We start from the raw sequence: 18,842 nt of genomic DNA on the forward strand, positions 1-18,842 counted from the left end.
GCTCCGCACACAGGGATAAGCTTTCATGAGCTTTTGTGGTTCCTGCCCGTGTCCATGTTAACCAGTCCCTTTTGGTTTAGGCCCCTCCAATTACCATAACAATTTGCATCTCACAGTAAGTGGGGTGGAGGGAATCGGGGAAGGCTTTACCAGCTGAGATCGTTGTTAGTCCTCTGGTCTTCAGCACTCCTCCTGCCCTCTCCCCCCAGTGTTCGAGCCTTCCATTAGGCTTCTGGCATGTCCACCCTCTTGGAGCCAAGGGTGCTGCTCTGTGGCACCGATGTCCCACCTGTGGTCCAACCCCGGGGACTTGGTGTGGCGGTGGATACCAGGATGTCAGAGCAGATGCGGGACGGGCACTGTAACTCCTCATACTTCAATGAGGAAAGGAAACTGTAAAACCACCTAGGCTGAAGGAAAGGCAGGTTACCACCTGGTAGTAAAGGCCGTACATACGAAATAGAGGATGTTTGTGAAGCTAACCAGCATAAAAATTACCAAACGGGTGAGGAATGCAGGCCCAGCTGGTCAGCTAGTTTTGTCATAACCGTGCAGCCTTTGTCCTGAGTCAGGGCCTGGGACCGGTCTCTCCGATTCTGTTTGTGTATCCTCTGGTGCTTCTGATCTCACTAGCTGCCCAAGATCTTTCTAGTTCTGACCATGTTACTCTTCAGGCCCTTTACTATGTCCCCACTGCCTACAGCCAAGGGTCTAAAGGGTCCAAAGCGCCGAGCTTGGTATCTAAGACCGTCTAGGTCCCCCCATGACCTACCTCTAGTCACTTCCTCCTCAGCCCTCCTTGAGACACACTCGACACGACAGACACACTGGACTCTCCATCTTCACTGAGACACACTCTGTGCTCCCCTCCTTGTGCCTTTGCTTATGCTACCCCCCCCTGCCCTGTGTGCCTGTCCCTTGTGTTCCTTGACCTAGTTCTTTCTTTCTAGCCACCATTTAACCCCCGGCTCCCCACCCCCACCTTAGCTCTGTGAGACCTTGCAGTAGAGTCAACTTCTCCCACAGGCCACTCGATGCTTTCTAGGGAGGGGTGAGGGCTGATTCTGTGTGTGCATGTTCTCCCTGGTCTGTGGCCTTTAAACCCCAGGCCCCTCAGGTCTGATTCCCTCTGCCTTCCTGACCACATAGCTCCATGCACAGTCCAGTGCTCAGTCAGGGTTTGGAGATAGAAACTGCTCCCTGTGACTCCTGCCCATTTACTGAACACCCATCCTCAGGACCCCTTGCTCCTGGTTCTCTGGTGAGGTCTGTTTCTCTTGGAAGTGAAGCCTCCTTTCCCAGTCAGGCCAGGTCATGACCCTTGGGAACCAACCTGCACAGCCCTTCCCTGGGGCCTCTCTCCAAAGCTTCCTCCTCCTTCCTGACCAGAGCAGGCTGCCTGGGACATTGCCCTCAGGGTGACCTTGCTTTTCAGGAAAAATGCGCAGAACCTGCTTTAGCCCCGTTGTCATTGATGGTCATAAGACTTTATGGCCTTTGGACTGAACCTCTTTCATGGTCTTCACTTTGAATTTTGACCCTACCAGCCCCCCAGTAAGGCAGATGGGTACTCTCATTGTTTCTGCTGAGAGAAAGCTCACGAAGGTAAGCAGCTTGCTCGGGGCCCCATGTTGGCTGGGTGGCAGAGCTGGGATTTGGATAGAGATGACCTGAGGCCTAAGGAATGCCTTGCTTTGCCACGTTCAGTCCCGAACACACTCGTTCCCCTCACTGGGTAACAGCTCCATATCCACTTGGCAACACCACCTTGAGTCCCGTGGGTCATGAGAGGTGAGTAGCAGCTTTGGAGTAACAGCCTCAAAAGGAGGCTTGCCCAGTTGTCATGCTGACAGGTAAATCCTGGTCTGAAAGCCTGGGGGTGCAGCAGAGCGGGGCCTGCCTGAGGATTCTTTGACTTTGGAATTTTTTTCCCTCTTCCTTCTTGTCTGTGCACTGTTGTGAGGTAGTTCCAGTCTGCTTGTCTGGAACCAAGTATGGCCAGGTTTGGAGACAGCCCTTTGTACCCTCAGTGAGTGAGAGTACTGTCACCACACCTCAGCAACTTATTCCTGTTACTGGGCCAAGTAGCTGGTTCCTACTTGAGGCCAAGACGAGTTAGACTGAATCAGACTCATGGGTCCATCCCACTGTGGAGAAGGACAACTGCCTGGGCCGATGGCCCCCACTGGTTTGGTTTCTGTGTCGATCTCATTTGTTCACCATCCCCCCATCCCTGCCTTCCATTTTCTCCTGAAGCTGTCAGCACCCAGATTGATGTGTGCAGGAATGGGGCTCGGGAGTAGTAGGGCCAGTCCCATCCTGCAGCAGCCCCTTCCTTGAGCACTGGGATGTTCTGGATCCTGGGGCACCGGAGTGTTGTGGGAAGTCTGTGTCCCACCAGAGCTCGTGTGCAGTCCCAGTGACTGGTCGTTTCCCTTGCTGTGTGTTTTCCCCTCTCCCTATCTGTGGCTTGGTCCGTTCTCCTGGGGAATGTGGCAGAGCCCTTACAGGTACTCACAGACATGAATTGCCTCCCTGGACATTGTTCTGGGAAACATCATTTTCCCTGTAAACCTGTGATGTCATGATGGGGAGTGACAGCTTCTTAGGAATTTGCCTTTGCCCTGGAACAAGGGTCAGAATGCCCCTCCTCCCCCGCTTTTCTTCACAGCCTTGACATTGCCTCTCTTCCTTACCTCTCTCCCTTGCATCCATCCTTGTCTCTTTTTTTTTCCTTCTAGTGGGGGCCTTTTGCTTTTACTTGTTAATCCTGTTTGTAGCAAAGCAAGCTGAAGGAGGAGCTCCTCTCTGTGATCTGCTTCTTACTCTCCACCTACCTCCTCTTCTGTGCCCTCCACCTCCTAGAGAGAGAGAGAGAGAGAGAGAGAGAGAGGAGTGCCGGCCTAACTCCTGCTGTGACTGCCGTCGCTGCCGCCACCACCACTGCTGCCACCCTGGTAATGTCCACATGCCCCAAATCAAACCTGAGCCCGGGCCCCGGGGTCCCCACACAAGGTCGTAGTCTCTGTGGGCTCGCTCGGAAATGCTGAGGTTGTGGGGAGCCAGCCTGTCGTGCAGAGGTCTGAGATACTTTGCCTTTAAATTAAGCCACAATTGAGCTCATGCTGTGTGTGTATATCCTTTTGTGTCCTGCATTTTTCTTCAGTTCCGTGTCATCAGCATCTTCCCGTGTTCTCTCATAGCCTTCCTAATCTCCACCGTCCGCGCTCCCCTAGTCGTTAAGCACGCAGCTCTACCGTAAGGAGCTTAGCCGTCCCTCTACTACAAGGCATTCAGACAGTTGCCACTTTCTCGCTGGTATCAGTGACACCATAACGCATATCCCTGAGGCAGAAGCTTATTTGATGCTTGCTTGCTTCCACATTTAGAATCCTTTCCCCAGGCTAGATTTTCTGGCACGGAATTATGGGTTCAGAAACAATTTAAACATGTTTCTAGTCCATTATATAAATGGTCAAGTTGCTTTCTGAAAGAGAAGCCCTTTATTTTCTAAAATGTTTTCTTGCAGAAAGTCAGATCTCAGGGCCTCAGATCCAGGGAAGAGGGACATCCTACTATGGCTCCTGTGGAGCTGGAGTTTAAAAACTCTGTTCTCTGTGCTCACCTCCCCCCGAATCCCTGCTGGGCTGTTCTATTCGCTCAGTTCTCTCTGAAGGCAACCTAGGGCTTCTGACCTGTGTTCTAGTCCAGCGGGGGCCAAGGATGTACTCACTCTTGCCAGTTACTTTGGCAAACAGAGAGCCACCCCCCGACCCCAGCTCCCTGACTCTGCAGGGCCCCGTTTCCTTTACTCCCTGGGTGAAGAGCTGAAGTCTCAAGTCCAGGTTTTGTTGAGAGCCCTCTCCAAGCTCGAGGCTACCATATTATTATGGTTAAGAGCGGAGGCCCAACTGCTGTGAAATCATGGGTGAGTGGATATTAGCCTTCCACAAACTCAGCGTTTGTATAATCCCAGCAATTCTCCAGGGATCACCTCCCAGCCAGCCTGTCTACTACCCCGGGGTCCACACGTAGGCCCGCGGGTCAGTCCTGCCACAGGACCGCCCAGCCAGAGCTTCCTCTGCTCTCCTGCCACCCACTGGCCTGTGCCTTTTCTCTTGGTGTCTGATTGGGCACAGAGAAGCATGCAAGGGGCGTTTCAGCAAGCATTTCCACTGACTGTAGCCCTACCTCCAGAGCTGTGGGTTTGAGAGCCTGTGGGTTACTATCGGTGTTGAGAAGGGGGCGTGTGTGTGTGTGTGTGTGTCTTTGTGATGGGCCAGGGCATGTGTATGGGAGCAAAATTGTCTCACCCATCACATAGAGATTCTGATTCATTGAGTCTTGGCTTTGGCTTGCTGTTTCCAACTTTACTGTTGCTGTGTCTTTTGGTGGCGGAGGGGCCAGGTGGTCAGTCCCCAAGCTGTCATGGTTGGGGGAAGTGTCTAGGTGTATACACATGGGCCTAACATCCAGGGAAGGCAGGGTGGTTTAACCAGTCCTTTAGAGACTGTTAGAACTTGGTCCAGAGAGGCTATGGCCTTCTGCAGTTGGTCGTGGGTCTTGCTGTAATAAGGAGAAGCCGCTCTTGCCTTAACCACAGTCAGGATTTGCCTGGGGATTAGACCAGACTCTGGTGCCTATTCCAAAAGCCCCATGAAGGCTGCTTGTGGGTACAGTGCACGTGCCCAGGGAGCAGGTGAGGCACGAAATGGGAACGTGGAGCCCTTGCATTAGCCCTTGGAGGAAGGCGTTCTCTACCTGCCCACCATTACTGCCTACTCTCCATTTCTCATGTGAATCATGTGACGGCTTCCAAACAGATCTCCCTGCTTTCAGTTGTGGGATAGGGCACAAGTCCCTCCTTGACATGTAAAACATAATCTTTGTTTAAAATCTTCAAGGGCTCCCCATGGCCTAAATAAAAGACAAAGCCTGAGTACTTTAGTAGAGTTCCCAGCCTCCCTCTCCCCGGCAGGATTTAGTCCACATTCACCCTCATGTCTTATTCTGGCTTCCCCATTCTGTATTTCTTGTAGCTTCTTGAATGGTTCTTTTTTTTCCCCCACAGCCTTGACAAATGCTGCTTTCTCTTCTAGGGACACTCTTCTCATGCTTTTCCAATCCCCTAGGATTTGATCAGTGTCTTCATCCCCACATCAGCCCATTATAATTGCCTGTTTAACTCAGAACTACTCAAAAGCTGGGCCTGTGTCTTTTCCTTTTCTGTATCCCTACAGCTAATAAATGACCAGAATGAATATATGAGATAGAGGGAGAAATATGATCCTTGGTCCTCTTCTGCCTCTGGAGCTAGCCTTTCTCCTTTTTCTTAACTTTTTTTTTCTTTCTGATAATCACTTTATTGAGATATAATTATATACCATACGATTCACCTATTTAAAGTACATAATCCAGTGGCTTTTGGTATATTCAGGAGTTGTGCATCCATCACCGTAATCAATTTTAGAATATTTTCATTGCACCAAAAATAAACCCGGTATTTCTTAGCTTCTACATCCCTTCATTTCCCCTGGCCTAGGCAACCACTAATCTACTTTCTGTCTCTATAGATTTGCCTGTTCTGGACATTTCATATAAACAAAATCTTGCAATCTGTGGTCCTTTGTGACTGGCTTCTTTAACTTAATATGATGTTTTCAAGGTTCATCCATGTGATAGCATGTCTCAGTACTCATTCTTTTTTATTGCTGAATAACATTGCGTTGTAGGGATATACTACATTATATTTATCCATTCATTAGTTGACAGACATTTGGTTTGTTTCTACTTTTTATCTATTTTGAATAATGCTGTTATGAATGTTGTGGACAAGTTTTTGTGTGGACATAAGTTTTCATTTCTCTTGGGCATATACCTAGGAGTGGAATCGCTGGATCATGTGGTAACTCTTTGTTTATCCATCCAGTCTGAGGAGCTGCCAGACTGTTTTCTAAGATGACTGCACCATTTCACATTCCCACCATCAGTGTATGAGGGTTCCGTTTTCAGTGGACATACCACTTGCTCTCCTTAGTATAAATGAGGGCTCTAGAGAAAGGTGTTAACAGTCTTAAAGAGAGCAAGTCGCTTCTGATGCTTCTTAGGACATCTGTCTCTGCCATGTAGATCTGCCAGGAAGGCCCTGGGTTTGTTGTTTGAGGTATCTGAAGGCAGCCTCTTCCTCCTTTTTGCTCCCCGAGGAGCTTGTCCTCTCCCTTCTGGTAGTGTTGGCTCTGCTTGACTGACTGTTACACCCATTTTAAGTACAGGCCCCGTCATAAAAGGTTTATCGGTTTTTCTGTGAGCTTTGATCAGTGAGACAGCTTCTCTGTCCAGCTGTGGGAATGTCATACCATTTTTGTCCTTTCTTCTTTCTTCTGTCCTCTCCTTCTCTTAAGAGGAGCCAGTTGCCCTTGAAGGAATGGATATGTATAACTCTTATCTACCAAAGTAACACGAAACCTGTACTAAAAAACTCGGCCTTTCAGAGGGACCCCTGCTCTCAGAGCTCCAGTTCCTCTTCATGTGTGACTTCCCGAGCATATCATACCTCTAAAGGTCTCAGACTTTCTCTTGTTGCTATAGAGATTCTCATTTTGTGAGCCACAGGCTAACTCACTTGAGCCCTAATCCTTTTTGGACACCCCCCCCCGCCCGTCAGAGAAGCAGGATTTGGGAAGTTTCTTGAAGCTGATTGGGAAGGACACACACAAACACTAGAGAAGGGGAAGTCTCCATGTTGGATTTCTGGGAGACAATTTGAAAGGTCTGTTCAAGATGGATGGGAAGACCTACTCCTATAATAATGATAGTAGCTGACATTTGTTGCCAGGCAGTGTGGAAAGGTCTGTTCGTGTGTTGTCTCATCTAATAAAACTCACCTGTTGGCATCCAAATAACCAGATGAGGAAATGGAGACCTAGAGGTGTGATTTACCCAAAGTCACATAGCTAGGAAGCCAAGAAGTAGGCATTCCTGGGATAAAAATGCATGTGTCAAAAAAAAAAAAAAAAAGCATGTGTCCGTCACAGCTATGTATTTGGCGTTGGCTGGACGGTAGTGGTGCTTGATAAATATTTACCTGAGGGAAGGAAGTAGCAGACACACTGGATGCATGTGCCCATTGAGAAGAGGCAGGAATGAAGGCTGGGTGTCTTCCCACCTCCTGTTAGTGGTGGGGTTTGACAGGCTTGCTAGGGCCTGTCTTTCTTATCAAGAAAGTTACCCAAGGTGTTATACCATTTCACCCAAAGAAGCCTAGAGTTGACTTCTCTATAATCCCAGGGGAGGAAGGGGAAGACACATACTTTCCTTATCTACCATTCTGCTGCTCTGATGTTCCTAAGGGCCCTGGTAGGAAATTACACCTGAAAGAATGTACCCCGCCTTCCTCCCCCCTCCCCCCCCAGAATCACAGAGATGAAGCCAGGATGAGAGGAGTGATATACAGTTCAGGCTATTTTAGAAAACTGGCTGACTAATTTTAACTGTGGACCAGACACTGAAGTGCCTTATTGAGTTGAAGGAACTGTTATGCCACAAGTAGGGAAAAGGGTAGGATAGATCTGCTCCTTGGGTTTCTCCTTTAGGCTACCATTGTTCTTGGGGTATGGTGCCAGAGGTGCCCATTCATGGTTCCAAATTGGCAGTTCCTGGGAGAGGAAAAATGCTTAGTATAGTCTCAGTCAGACATCTGCTTAGTTCAGACAGTCATGGCTAGCAGGCCAGCCCCTGTGGTTCGGGCATGGCCATCAAGAGCTCCCTGCCCCTGTTATTAGAGAATGTACCAAGAGAAGGGAGCATTGCGTGGCCACCCTCAGGAGTCTACTACCTGGGTGTGAAAAGGCTTTGTTGGAACACCCTTTGACTTGTTGGAAAAGTGATCAGTGGGGCTGCATTGTGTTTGAAAATATTCAGAGAAAGCTAACTCTTAGGGTCTTCATGGGGCTAGAGGAGCAAGATGGAAAGTACCAGGTGCAGATCTCTCTCCGAACTGCCAGAAGGGGGAAGGGTCTGGGAAGAGTGAAGTAAGTCTGGGTTGGGATGAAGGTTGTTACAAGACTGTTGAGATGTTTAAAAGCATGTAAAACACTTATCCTATACCTTGCATGTCATATCTCCCAATGAACTTTAGTGGTGTGTTGTAATAATAGTAATTACAGCGCCTTTATAGTTTTCATATCTAGTTTCTAAACTTTAAACTTCTTTTCGCCTCAAGACTTACAGAGAATTAGCTGAAGGCAGGATTCTGAATGACTCTTAACCGGTGGGTACAACTAAAGGACACAGTATGTACCATTGGGCTCAGCCTTCTCCTTTCACCATGTGTGATTAGAAAGCTTTGCCATGGGCTGAAGGAAGGAGTTCTTGTATAAAATGTTTCCTTAATTCATTCACTGTTCTCTTGGCTGACTTCCTGATGCTCGTGTTCCTTAAGTGGCTCGTTTCTCGGAGTCACCCAGCTGAGGGCGGCTGTGGCACTGCCCGTGTGCTCTGTACTCGCACAGGCAGCCTGTAGGGCACAGCTTCCAAAGCCTCTCTTGGGGGCATAGAGAGAGGATGTTGGGGATCCCACCTTTGAGATTGTATAGCCACTGCAGGCCCCTGTGAGATATACTTTCCACCAAAGTTAAAGGCCCTGATCTTGTTGACCTCAAGAGATATTGGGAGAGAGCACTAGGTGAGGACTTCAGTGTTGGGTCCGGCACGGGCTGTGTCACTTTGTACCTTAGTTTCTTCCTGGCGTTGTTGGGAGGATTCTGGCTCGGGTGAGAGTACGCGAATGGAAGGGCTTGCGGACTGCTAGATGGAAGGGTGGCCGGGTTGATGCTGTCACTGTCCTTACTAACCTGGGGCTGTGGTTAAGAGCAGAGACTCTCGGTGGTAACCCTGAGGGAGCCCTTTGGTTGAAGCTTCCCAGAATTGTCATCTGCCATTGTTTGTTGAAACCCGTCCCTTGGTCTACTCATCCATCCATCCATCCATCCATCCATCCATCCATCCATCCATCCATCTATCCAGCCAGCCAGCCAGCAGTTATTTATTGAGCTCTTATGGTATGCCAGGCAGTGTTCTAGGCACTGGGTGAATAAAAAGTTAGAAATTCCAGCTTTCATTGAGTTTATATTCTAGTGGGGGGAGCTGAAAATAAGTAAATAAAATATGAAGTACCTTTGCACCAACAGACTTGGTGCTTCGGGACCCAGGGGTTGGCATCCTGAAGCAGGTGTCCTCTTCTCTCTCATACACTCTGTTTCTATCATAGCGTGTATCACACAGCTTCCTACCCTAGGTTGTGAACACAATGAGAGCAGAGGCTGACGGGTTCACCATATTTCTCTGGTACCTAGGTTTTTTTTTGTTTGTTTGTTTTTTAAAGATTTTATTTATTTATTTGACAGATATAGACAGCGAGAGAGGGAACACAAGCAGGGGAAGTGGGAGAGGGAGAAGCAGGCTTCCTGCAGAGCAGGGAGCCCGATGTGGGGCTCTATCCCAGGACCCCGGGATCATGACCTGAGCCGAAGGCAGACGCCTAACGACTGAGCCACCCAGGCACCCCCTCTGGTACCTGGTTTAATGACAGACACCTGTGAAGGCACACAATAGTCAGACCCATAATCAACCATACAAAGACGGAAGAAGTGGAAAGTCCATAGGTACCAGTTTCCTGGCTATCTTTATGGGAGTTAGTCTATATAAAGTATATTAAATATATGACACATATGTTTAAATGTTTTTTCACCTAACAATACTATCTTGAAAATCATTTCCTTTAAGAGCTTTCTTATTTTTTTAACAACTCTATCCCATTATGTGGATGTTACATAGATTATTTAACCAGTTCCTTAGCAATGCTTATGGCATTGTCTGCAATCTTTTGGTGTGATAAAAATCCCACGGTGAGCAAGTTCATTTTTGCGTATTTGCAAGTCCTACATTAATAATTCAATTCCTAGAAAAGGGAATGCTGATGCAGGGCATGCCATTTGATTTGTAAAGTGAGAGCAGAAAAAATGAGTGGACTAAGGATCACATATAGTTGGCAGGTGACCAGTCCGTGTGAGTGTTCTGTTCAGTGGCCTCACGATATCTGATAGCACTTCTTCTGTTTCTGCCCCAGGCTGGAGAAACCATGTTCAACCGTGCTAAGCTCCTCAACATTGGCTTTCAAGAGGCCTTGAAGGACTATGACTACAACTGCTTTGTGTTTAGCGATGTGGACCTCATTCCAATGAACGACCACAACGCCTACAGGTGTTTCTCACAGCCACGGCACATCTCTGTGGCCATGGATAAGTTTGGATTTAGGTAAGAGATATCCACCAGAAGCCATGGAAAACCTGACAACTGGGAAATGCAGCTCCGCCAGCCCCGGAGCATCTCTTTAGGTTCCAGAGGAGAATCCTTCCCCTGAGAATAGGGTGCTTTTTAAGACCGGAGTCAGTCACGGTTTGAGGAGGAATGTGAAATTCAGAAACACTCATATCCCTGCACATCCAGGCAAGACGAGGGTTTGTGTTTGGGATGGCTCTAGCCTGGAAGCTCCAAACAGCTGCTGTATTTCCTTTCTTCTATCCCCTCCCCCCCACCCAGTTTGGGAAGCAAATTGGAATCATTTCCCCCCAGTAAATTCTTGGGGTTGGATACCTTAGCAGATGTACCTTGGAACTTAATTAAGAAAGAACATGATACTGTTTCCCTGCAAAGCACAGGCTTCTGTCTGGACATTGGGACCCAGACTTTTCCATCAAAATGCCCCTATTGAGGAGGCCAACTGATGCCTGTCCCCAAGGGCAGCAGTATAATCCAAAGCATATTGTTGTAGGTGGAAAATAGCCTTGTAGTCCTTTTTTTTTTTAATCTTAAAAAAATAAATCTGCATTTTGTTCCATAATTATCCATGTTTATATTAACATAAAATTGTCTTAAATCACCTATTAGTTGAGTAAACTGACCCTTCCCTCACTGCTTTAAGTCAGCCTGAAGTTCCAGGAAGCTGTGTGCTAGGCATCCCTGGCTTAGGCTGACTACTCCAGTGTGGAGGCCTGTGCTGACCAGCAGTCCCTTGGTTTCGATACAGATGCTGTCTTTCAGACTCATTTTATTCCCATAATTTCTTTCTATCCTCCCTTGCCGTGGGAACGAGGGCTGGGAGATGAAAACAGGGATGCTAAGGGGCACCTGGCTGGCTCAGTTGGTAGAGCATGTGCCTCTCAATGTCGGGGCCGTGAGTTTAAGCCCTACGTTGGCCACGGAGCCTACTTAATTAAAAAGAAAAGAAAAGAAAATAGGGATGCTGTGAAGTCCTTCCCCCAGACCAGCGCCTAAATTGCTGTCTTAAGGAGGGGAGAATTGGGCTGTAAACATCACCCTGCACCCTCCTATCTTCCCTCCCTACCTCCCTGTTTGTGTATCTTCTTCTCTTTGAGATACACAGGCTCAAACCCTGCCCCCTCTGCATCCCCTCCCCCTTGAAGCGTGGTGGTGACGTCTTCCTTCTTTGCCACAGCACCAGGCCTGTTGTACCCAGAACAAGTCAGGCTTGGGGGACAGGCGGTTGGTCAGAGAAACCAGCACGGACGGCGAAACTGGATCTCACCATCTTGGCATGTACTTTCTGTGAGGTCACCAAGAGTCCTTTTTGTATAAACACTGATGGAGAAAGCTTATTGGCTTGGCCACCTGCTTCAAACCCTCCCTTGTAATCAGGCACAGACTGTAGTGTGAGGTACGCCCAACGGTGGGTGACTGGGCACCTAAGTGATGACACCTAATTACAGATAGATCACCTTTGACTCAGTAAAGCAGGCCCCTGAGGATACTCACAGTCAGATGTTCTGAATGTATTTGAAAATAATAATTGCACTTTTTTTTTTTCATATGTTCTGTATGGTTTGGCTGACTTCCCCCTTGAAGTCCGAGTTAGAGTTTTCCTTAATCTGTGTGATGGATTTTTAGTCGCTTTGGATTCCAGTAAGAGCCCTAGTGTAGTTTGTGCTGCACACAAGGTCATCACAAAAACCACAGCCTTTAAAGGCCCCATGGGAAAGCCTTTGCCAGGCTTCTGGACGTGACCTGAATCTCAACATTTCATCACCGTTGAAATAGTAAAATACCAAAAGGTGTGGAAAGATGAGAGTCCAGATGCCCTACTGCTTGAAAATGTGTCAAAATAGATTCACCCTTACACATTTCGCTAAGTCAGGATGTGGTAGAAATTTTCTAGAAAATGTTATTTGAGCAGATTTTCAGAAATACTATTTTGACTGTTGGGGTCAGTGTTGAAACCAGTATGCCTGTGAGGAATGAAAGTTAGACTGGTAGATGGGCTGAGGGTGGAAAGGGAGGGCATAACCAGATGGGCACAGGGAGGCTTTACCCCAACCTCAGTTTCCAGGACCTCCTGGATAAAGATTTCCCAGGCAGGAGCAGGACACATGGAAAAGCAGATTCCTGAACGGGGCACAAGAAGTGGGCTTATGCTTTTGTCACTGACTAATTTTCCAGGTAACCACAGAAGCAACGCAGAATTCTTAGAGCAAGATTCTACTTTTTGGTATCTGTGTCTTCTCTAAGATCATCTGAGTCTGATAGAAAAACAGAACAAAGAAAACCCTCATAAATCCCCAATTAAGAAGTTCCAGAGACTAAATATAACACTAGAAGTGTTTATGCTTTGAGCATGCTTTATTTTGAAAAGTCAAGACTCACCTAACCACTGGTCTTTGTGTATGTGTTTCTCCCCCAGCCTACCTTACGTTCAGTATTTTGGAGGTGTCTCTGCTCTAAGTAAACAACAGTTTCTCACCATCAATGGATTTCCTAATAACTACTGGGGCTGGGGAGGTGAAGATGATGACATTTTTAACAGGTAATGGTCACAACTTAGATCTCTTTCTTCTCTGTCTCCTTTTACTCCCAGTTTTTCTATCAGCACCTGGTTATTCTGCAAGGATTGCTCCTCGGGTGGGATACAGTCCCCACTTGGCCCACATTCTTTTTTTTTTTTAAGATTTTATTTATTTATCAGAGAGAGCGAGCACAAGCAGGGGGAGTGGCAGGCAGAGGGAGAAGCAGGCTCCCCCCTGAGCAAGGAGGCTGATGAGGGACTCGATCCCAGGACCCTGGGATCATGACCTGAGCCGAAGCCAGATGCTTAACCGACTGAGCCACCCATGCACCCCTTGGCCCACATACTTAAGTGTGCCCCGCAATAGGTACCATAGGTGCTAAAGAATGTCTTTAGGAAGATTAGCTTCTGTGATTTTTGCATTAGCCTTGGAACATGCAAAATGAGAACCAAGTGAAGGGTTGAGTTTACTTTGATTTATACCATATGCTGTTTTGTCTTGAAGAAGTAAACATGTGTCCTTTGCAAAAATTCAGCATTTCATTGTGGTCCCGTTTGATTACGAAATAAGTTTCTTTGGGCGGGATCCTAAGTTCCTTTACAGAATCTCTCTGTTATTTGTTTATTCTGGAACACTTTTAACATACACCAAAGAGGACTGAGTAGTATAATGAACTTCTGTGAACAGCTCCCCTCTCCCCCAGCGACCACCTCTCCACTGCCAGCCCCGCCCCACCCACACCCCAGGGGCTCCTTATAAGCTGGTAAGCCTTTATCATGGGGGTTGTCATTGCAGAGGGTAAAAAAAAATTCTATGGCCTTTGAAACCACATTCGGCCCGTCCTCCCTGGCCATGGAGACTTCAACCCTGCCGCCCACGGATAAGAAGTGCCTTCTCGGGCGCCTGGGTGGCTCAGTTGGTTAAGCGACTGCCTTCGGCTCAGGTCATGATCCTGGAGTCCTGGGATCGAGCCCCACATCAGGCTCCCTGCTCGGCGGGGAGTCTGCTTCTCCCTCTGACCCTCCCCCGTCTCATGCTCTCTCTCTCTATCTCATTCTCTCTCTCTCGAATAAAAAAAAAAAAAAAAAATCTTTAAAAAAAGAAGTGCCTTCTCCCTCCGGGAGCTGGTCTGAGCTTGTCACTGAGCTTGATATCAGAATAAACCCTAGCACGTTCCTGAATTGGAGTACATTATTTGATCCATTCCCAGAAGGCGTGTGTCAGAGCAGCACCCAAGGCAGTAGCATTTAGCTTGGTGCGAGAACCTGTCATGGACTCAAGTCTTTACTATTGGCCTGGGAGAAACCGGAGTTGGAGCGCATGCAGATTGATGATCAAGCCCCTTCAGCATACAGAGCACTGTGGCCTGCAGGCCGGGTGGGGAGGCCGCTGAAGCCCCGGGTAGGGGGTCCAGACAGATTTGCTTCCACAGCACCACCTGGGCAAACATGGGGCCCATGGGATGGCGTTCAGGGCCGATACGATGCCACAGATCTGAGCGGTGTAGAGGGTTAGTGGGGAGGGAACCCTGAGGGTGGAGGGACTAGAAGGCAGAGTGATTTGTGGAGCAGCTTTCTTGAAAGACAAAGGACCTGTGTCTTTTGCAACTGTGCCAGGCACGAGATCAGCACCGGGGGAGCCGAGGCCAGAAGAAACCTTTAAGTCATCCAGGACCAGCCAGGCCTGCCTCTTAACTAACTTGAACCGCCAAGGCTTTGGCCCTCATTCCTTTCCCCCAGACCTACACAGAATCTTCCATCCTGTTCTGGCTGCCTCTCGCCTTGTTCTCTGCTCTCCATCCTTATGGTGCTTATCAGAGAGACTTCCCTTTGGCCAAAAACCTTTGGGGAACTGGAAATTATGTCCCTTTCACACACCGGCACTGATCGCTGGCATGCTATAAAGCTCTGGGAAGGCCTCCATCATGTAGCCTTCACCCTTCTTTCCAGCCTCATCTCTGACCACTTCCTACTCCAGACTCTGTCCACAAGTCCCCAGAAGTTTGTGTTGCTCCCTGAGGGCCCTGTGTTTGCTCTGTCCCTCTGCCTTTGCCTCAGCTGCCCTGGGTGCCTGAAATGCTCTGGCACCCCTTCATCTTCACAACTGGCTCTGCCTAGTCTTGCTCAGGGCAAGTGAGCGGCTTCTCCTCAAGTGCTCAACCCTACCTCCCCTCCTTGCCTCCATCCTGACACTGATGGTCCTGTGTTCTAAGAGTGCACTTTAAGTTCTGTGAGGGCAGACACCCCCAGTGCCTGGCCCAGAACGGTCACTAACACAGACTACAGAACCTGTGGTAAAAGGACCTGGGGATTTAGTGTGTGTTTGAACCAATACCCCAGTGGCCGGGGTATGGGTTGAGTGAGAACAATAAACAAGATGGTGGATGGCGCACAAGTCTTGCAGCTGGGGCTTTTGGACCCAAGCCCTATGGCAGCTGTACAATGATGACTTGTCCTTTTACTCCTTGCAGATTAGTTTTTAGAGGTATGTCCGTATCTCGCCCAAATGCTGTGGTTGGCAAGTGTCGGATGATCCGCCACTCAAGAGACAAGAAAAATGAGCCCAATCCTCAGAGGTGTGTTCTGTGTTCATTTACATTCCTTCTTTCTCCTTTCAGATGGGGAGGCCGCAGGAATGAGGCTCTGGAGAGGGCTCCATGCCTTGAGGGAGAGGGGGGGAGGGTTCTGTCCACGGGACTGGTAGAGTAGGTGGGCATGTGATGAAGGACAAATGTTTAATGCTTTTTTCTTAAGATTTCTGTTTTGACACCAACCCTTTGCCTGTCTTTTCCTTGTAGATTTGACCGAATTGCACATACAAAGGAGACCATGCTCTCGGATGGTTTGAACACACTCACTTACAAGGTGTTGGACATAGAGAGAAACCCATTGTATACCAAAATCACAGTGGACATCGGGACACCGAGCTAGCATTTTGGTACACTAATAAGAGACCTGAAAATGGCCAGGGACCTTTGCTCTGTGTCTCTGCCAATCTGCTGGGCTGGTCCCTTTCATTCTTAACAATCGGAGTGATAGGCCCCCTTCATTCATCATTCAGATGCCTTTCCAGATGACCAGGACGAGTGGGATATTTTGCCCCCAACTTGGCTCGGCATGTGACTTCTTAGCTCTACAAGGTATTTGTAAATGTAGAAACCATCAGCCTTTGGGGGATTCTCGGCATGTTCACAGTGTCACCCCAAAGAATCAGTACACAGCCCAAAATTTGGTGACTGTGGGACTCATTCCCAGTGATAAACTGCTAAGTTGTTGTGAAATAGGTAAGAATTTCGCTTTAAATTGTGGTATTCTTATTACTTTATGAAAAATTGGAGAGTGCTGCTGAAATCAGATTGGTGTGATGTTTTTTGTTTGCATATTTTAACAGAAAAACACAATCTCAACCATTCTCATTTTACCCCTTCCCTACCTTCTTTTAGCGGTATGCAACTGCTACAATCGCTGTGTGTGCGTGCGTGTGTCTTCGTAGCAAAAGGATTTTAAAACTTGAGCCTTGGACCTCTTGCCCTGCTAATGTGTGAATTCCAAGGCAGCTTTAGTGTTCTCGGTGACACTGAGGTCAAGGCAGCCTTGGGTGTTCTCTCACATTCAGTGGCCTTTCTCCAGATTGTCTGATTTCTGAATGTAAAGACTTTTTTTTAAAAAAAGCGGTTTGTAGTATTTTAAAGGAAGAACAAATCGGGTTCTAATTATGATCTAGCTTGATTTTGTGTTGATCCAGATTTGCCTAGCTATTTAGTGTTAAATCATGGCAATTTATTTTTCTGAGCATGCTATATAAACTTGAATTTCTTATGTATTTTTATTGTGGTGTTTTAAATGTGGGGAGGGGGTTGAGCATTTTTTAGGGGAAAAAATAATGTATGCTGTACTGGCCATGAATGGACCTTTGATTTAGTCAGCAGGCCAGGTTTTGTGAAGAGCAGAATCACCTTTAGGCCCTTTGAGGGTAAGGCCTCCCTGGTCAGAGTTATCCTGCTAGACCTCTGGGGGAGGCAAAAGCCTAGGCCTGCTAGACAAAGCTCCCCACCTCCCTCCCCTCCCCAGGTGGGAGGGAACCTCCACCCCTCTTCCAACCCACCCTGGGACGTCCCCTTGGGGCCCTAGGCTGTGGAGTTGTAAATGACAGCAGTCAGGTTGTTTACTGGCCCCATGAGTCTCTGGAGGGGGAGGAAATCACTGTTCTGGCCCCTGTGGAGTCTGGGGGCCACCTCCTTGGCTGTGCTGGCCGCACTGTCTGGCCTACCTTGCAGGACCCGTTCTCCTCCCCCCACCTTCCTCCTTTTTTTTTTTGCCTTTCTCCTTCCTTCCTCCCCGTTTTTGTTCCTTTGCCTCTTGCCTGTTCCCTAAAACTTGCCTGTCGCACTCAGGGTCAAACAAACTATTCATTCTCCAGCATGAATGTGCCTTTTAATTAGTGATCTAGAAAGAAGTTGAGCTGAACCCTCCCACACTCCCCCACAGCCACTCTGGTGCCTAAAGCCTCCCATCCCCCTCAGGTTTTTAGCAGGTGCTCCCACTCCAGGGAGGCTGATCCACAGGGGTGCCGTCTCCAAACCCATCTCTGCTGGGAGAGGTTTAGCCTCTCTGGGACGAGATGCACAAGGGCGTTCCTACCACTGGGCGCCCTCGCCAAGTCCAGCCTGGCCGGGCTAAGGGCAAAAGATTCAGCTGTCTAATCCCGGAGCTGACGCTTCAGCTGGTGGCAGCCTGGAGCCCCACCCTGACTATCCGGGAACCAGCCCTTAGTGTGGAGGCTGAGCTGGTGCCCAGCCCCAGTCTTACCTGTGCCTTTATCGCTTTGAGCATCTTGGATGCTCACATGGTTCCTTTTCCAGAAGCCCTTGTATTGATTAAAAATTATTTTCCGCTGCAGAAGCAGCTGGGCTATGCAAAGAGTATTCTTTCTGTCAGTTCCCCATTCCTGAACAGTGATGTCAGTGGAACCAAGAATGACCGCACTGAGAGGGAGTTTTGGGAAATGCAAAGAATGAAGACTTCTCTTTCCAGTCTCCAGATCCTGACTTTTCCAAAGTGCCTTAAAAGAAAGGAGACAAATACCCTGGGTGGTAATTTCTTTTTACTTACTTTACTCTCAAAGAAAATTCTGACTTTTGTTTGTTTTCCTGTCCCTTTACGTTCCATTGGAATAGTCAAGTATGTGGTTCATTCTCAGAACCAAGGGAAATCTTGCTTCACCTGTTGCCCATTTGCTGACCTTCTGGTGCTCTCAGGGGGCCCACTTGGGCCCAAGGTTAGGCCTGGATGCTTGCCTGGTTCCTAAGATGCTGCAGGTCTGTTTCCTCCCTGAGAAGTTCAAGGCTGAGGGTTCAGGGAGCATTTCCTTCACCTGGAAGTAGTCACCGTGAAGTTGTTGTATGCTGCGTCTTTTCTCTGTTTCTCTCTGTCCCGTTGCTGGTGACCCTGTAAAGTGGCCTTTGGGAAAGAGGATGGCAGTGGCACAAGAGGGTAAAGGAAATGCTGGTGCTGGCTCTCAGTCTGGGCAGGGGCTCTGCCGACCTCAGGCCTGGGCGTGGGGTGCCCCATTCAGCCGGGACGGCAGCTTTCCTGTCCTCAAGACCTGTTGTGTATTTTGATTTCCCATGTATGCAAATGTATGGATTTACCATTGTAAGTGGGCGGGGGGGTGTGTGTCTGACCTTGGTGTTCAAAACAACTGTAATTTTGTCTTTAAAATCCAGTAATATAACGTGAATAAATGACCTTATCTTTGTAATCTCAGGTGGTTTCTTTTCTGATTTCCGGGGTTTGGGCTCTCCCAGGGCTGGAGGGAAGTGATTGGGACTGACTGCTGGGAGGATCAGAGGAAAGCAAAGGTCTGTCACCTCTTGGGGGGGGCGGGGCTCACCTGACTATGCTCCGCCCACCTCCCCGGGATCTGCTGTTTTTGAGGCTTGTGTCTGACGTACTGACACAGGCGCTTACTACGTACAGAGCAGCT

At 48.3% G+C, this 18,842-nt stretch overlaps 1 protein-coding gene across 2 annotated transcripts in view; it reads left to right on the forward strand.

The window, feature by feature from the left end:
- The window catches only part of B4GALT1 (beta-1,4-galactosyltransferase 1), a 49,354-nt gene extending 30,737 nt beyond the window's left edge, over positions 1-18,617 (forward strand). Inside the window, exons 3-7 of one of the 2 annotated variants that reach the window (XM_035016486.1) lie at positions 2,874-2,957; positions 10,127-10,314; positions 12,755-12,877; positions 15,328-15,432; positions 15,655-18,617. In XM_035016486.1, coding sequence (XP_034872377.1) covers positions 2,874-2,957; positions 10,127-10,314; positions 12,755-12,877; positions 15,328-15,432; positions 15,655-15,787 — 633 coding nt within the window. In that variant the 3' untranslated portion in view covers positions 15,788-18,617. The remainder of the gene's footprint in view (positions 1-2,873; positions 2,958-10,126; positions 10,315-12,754; positions 12,878-15,327; positions 15,433-15,654) is intronic. The other variant, XM_035016487.1, reaches the window with a different exon arrangement.
- The last annotated feature ends 225 nt before the right edge of the window (positions 18,618-18,842 follow it).

Source organism: Mirounga leonina, unplaced genomic scaffold, assembly GCF_011800145.1.
Source record: "Mirounga leonina isolate KUSES-001 unplaced genomic scaffold, KU_Mleo_1.0 Mir_170, whole genome shotgun sequence".
Classification (NCBI taxonomy): Eukaryota; Metazoa; Chordata; class Mammalia; order Carnivora; family Phocidae; genus Mirounga; species Mirounga leonina.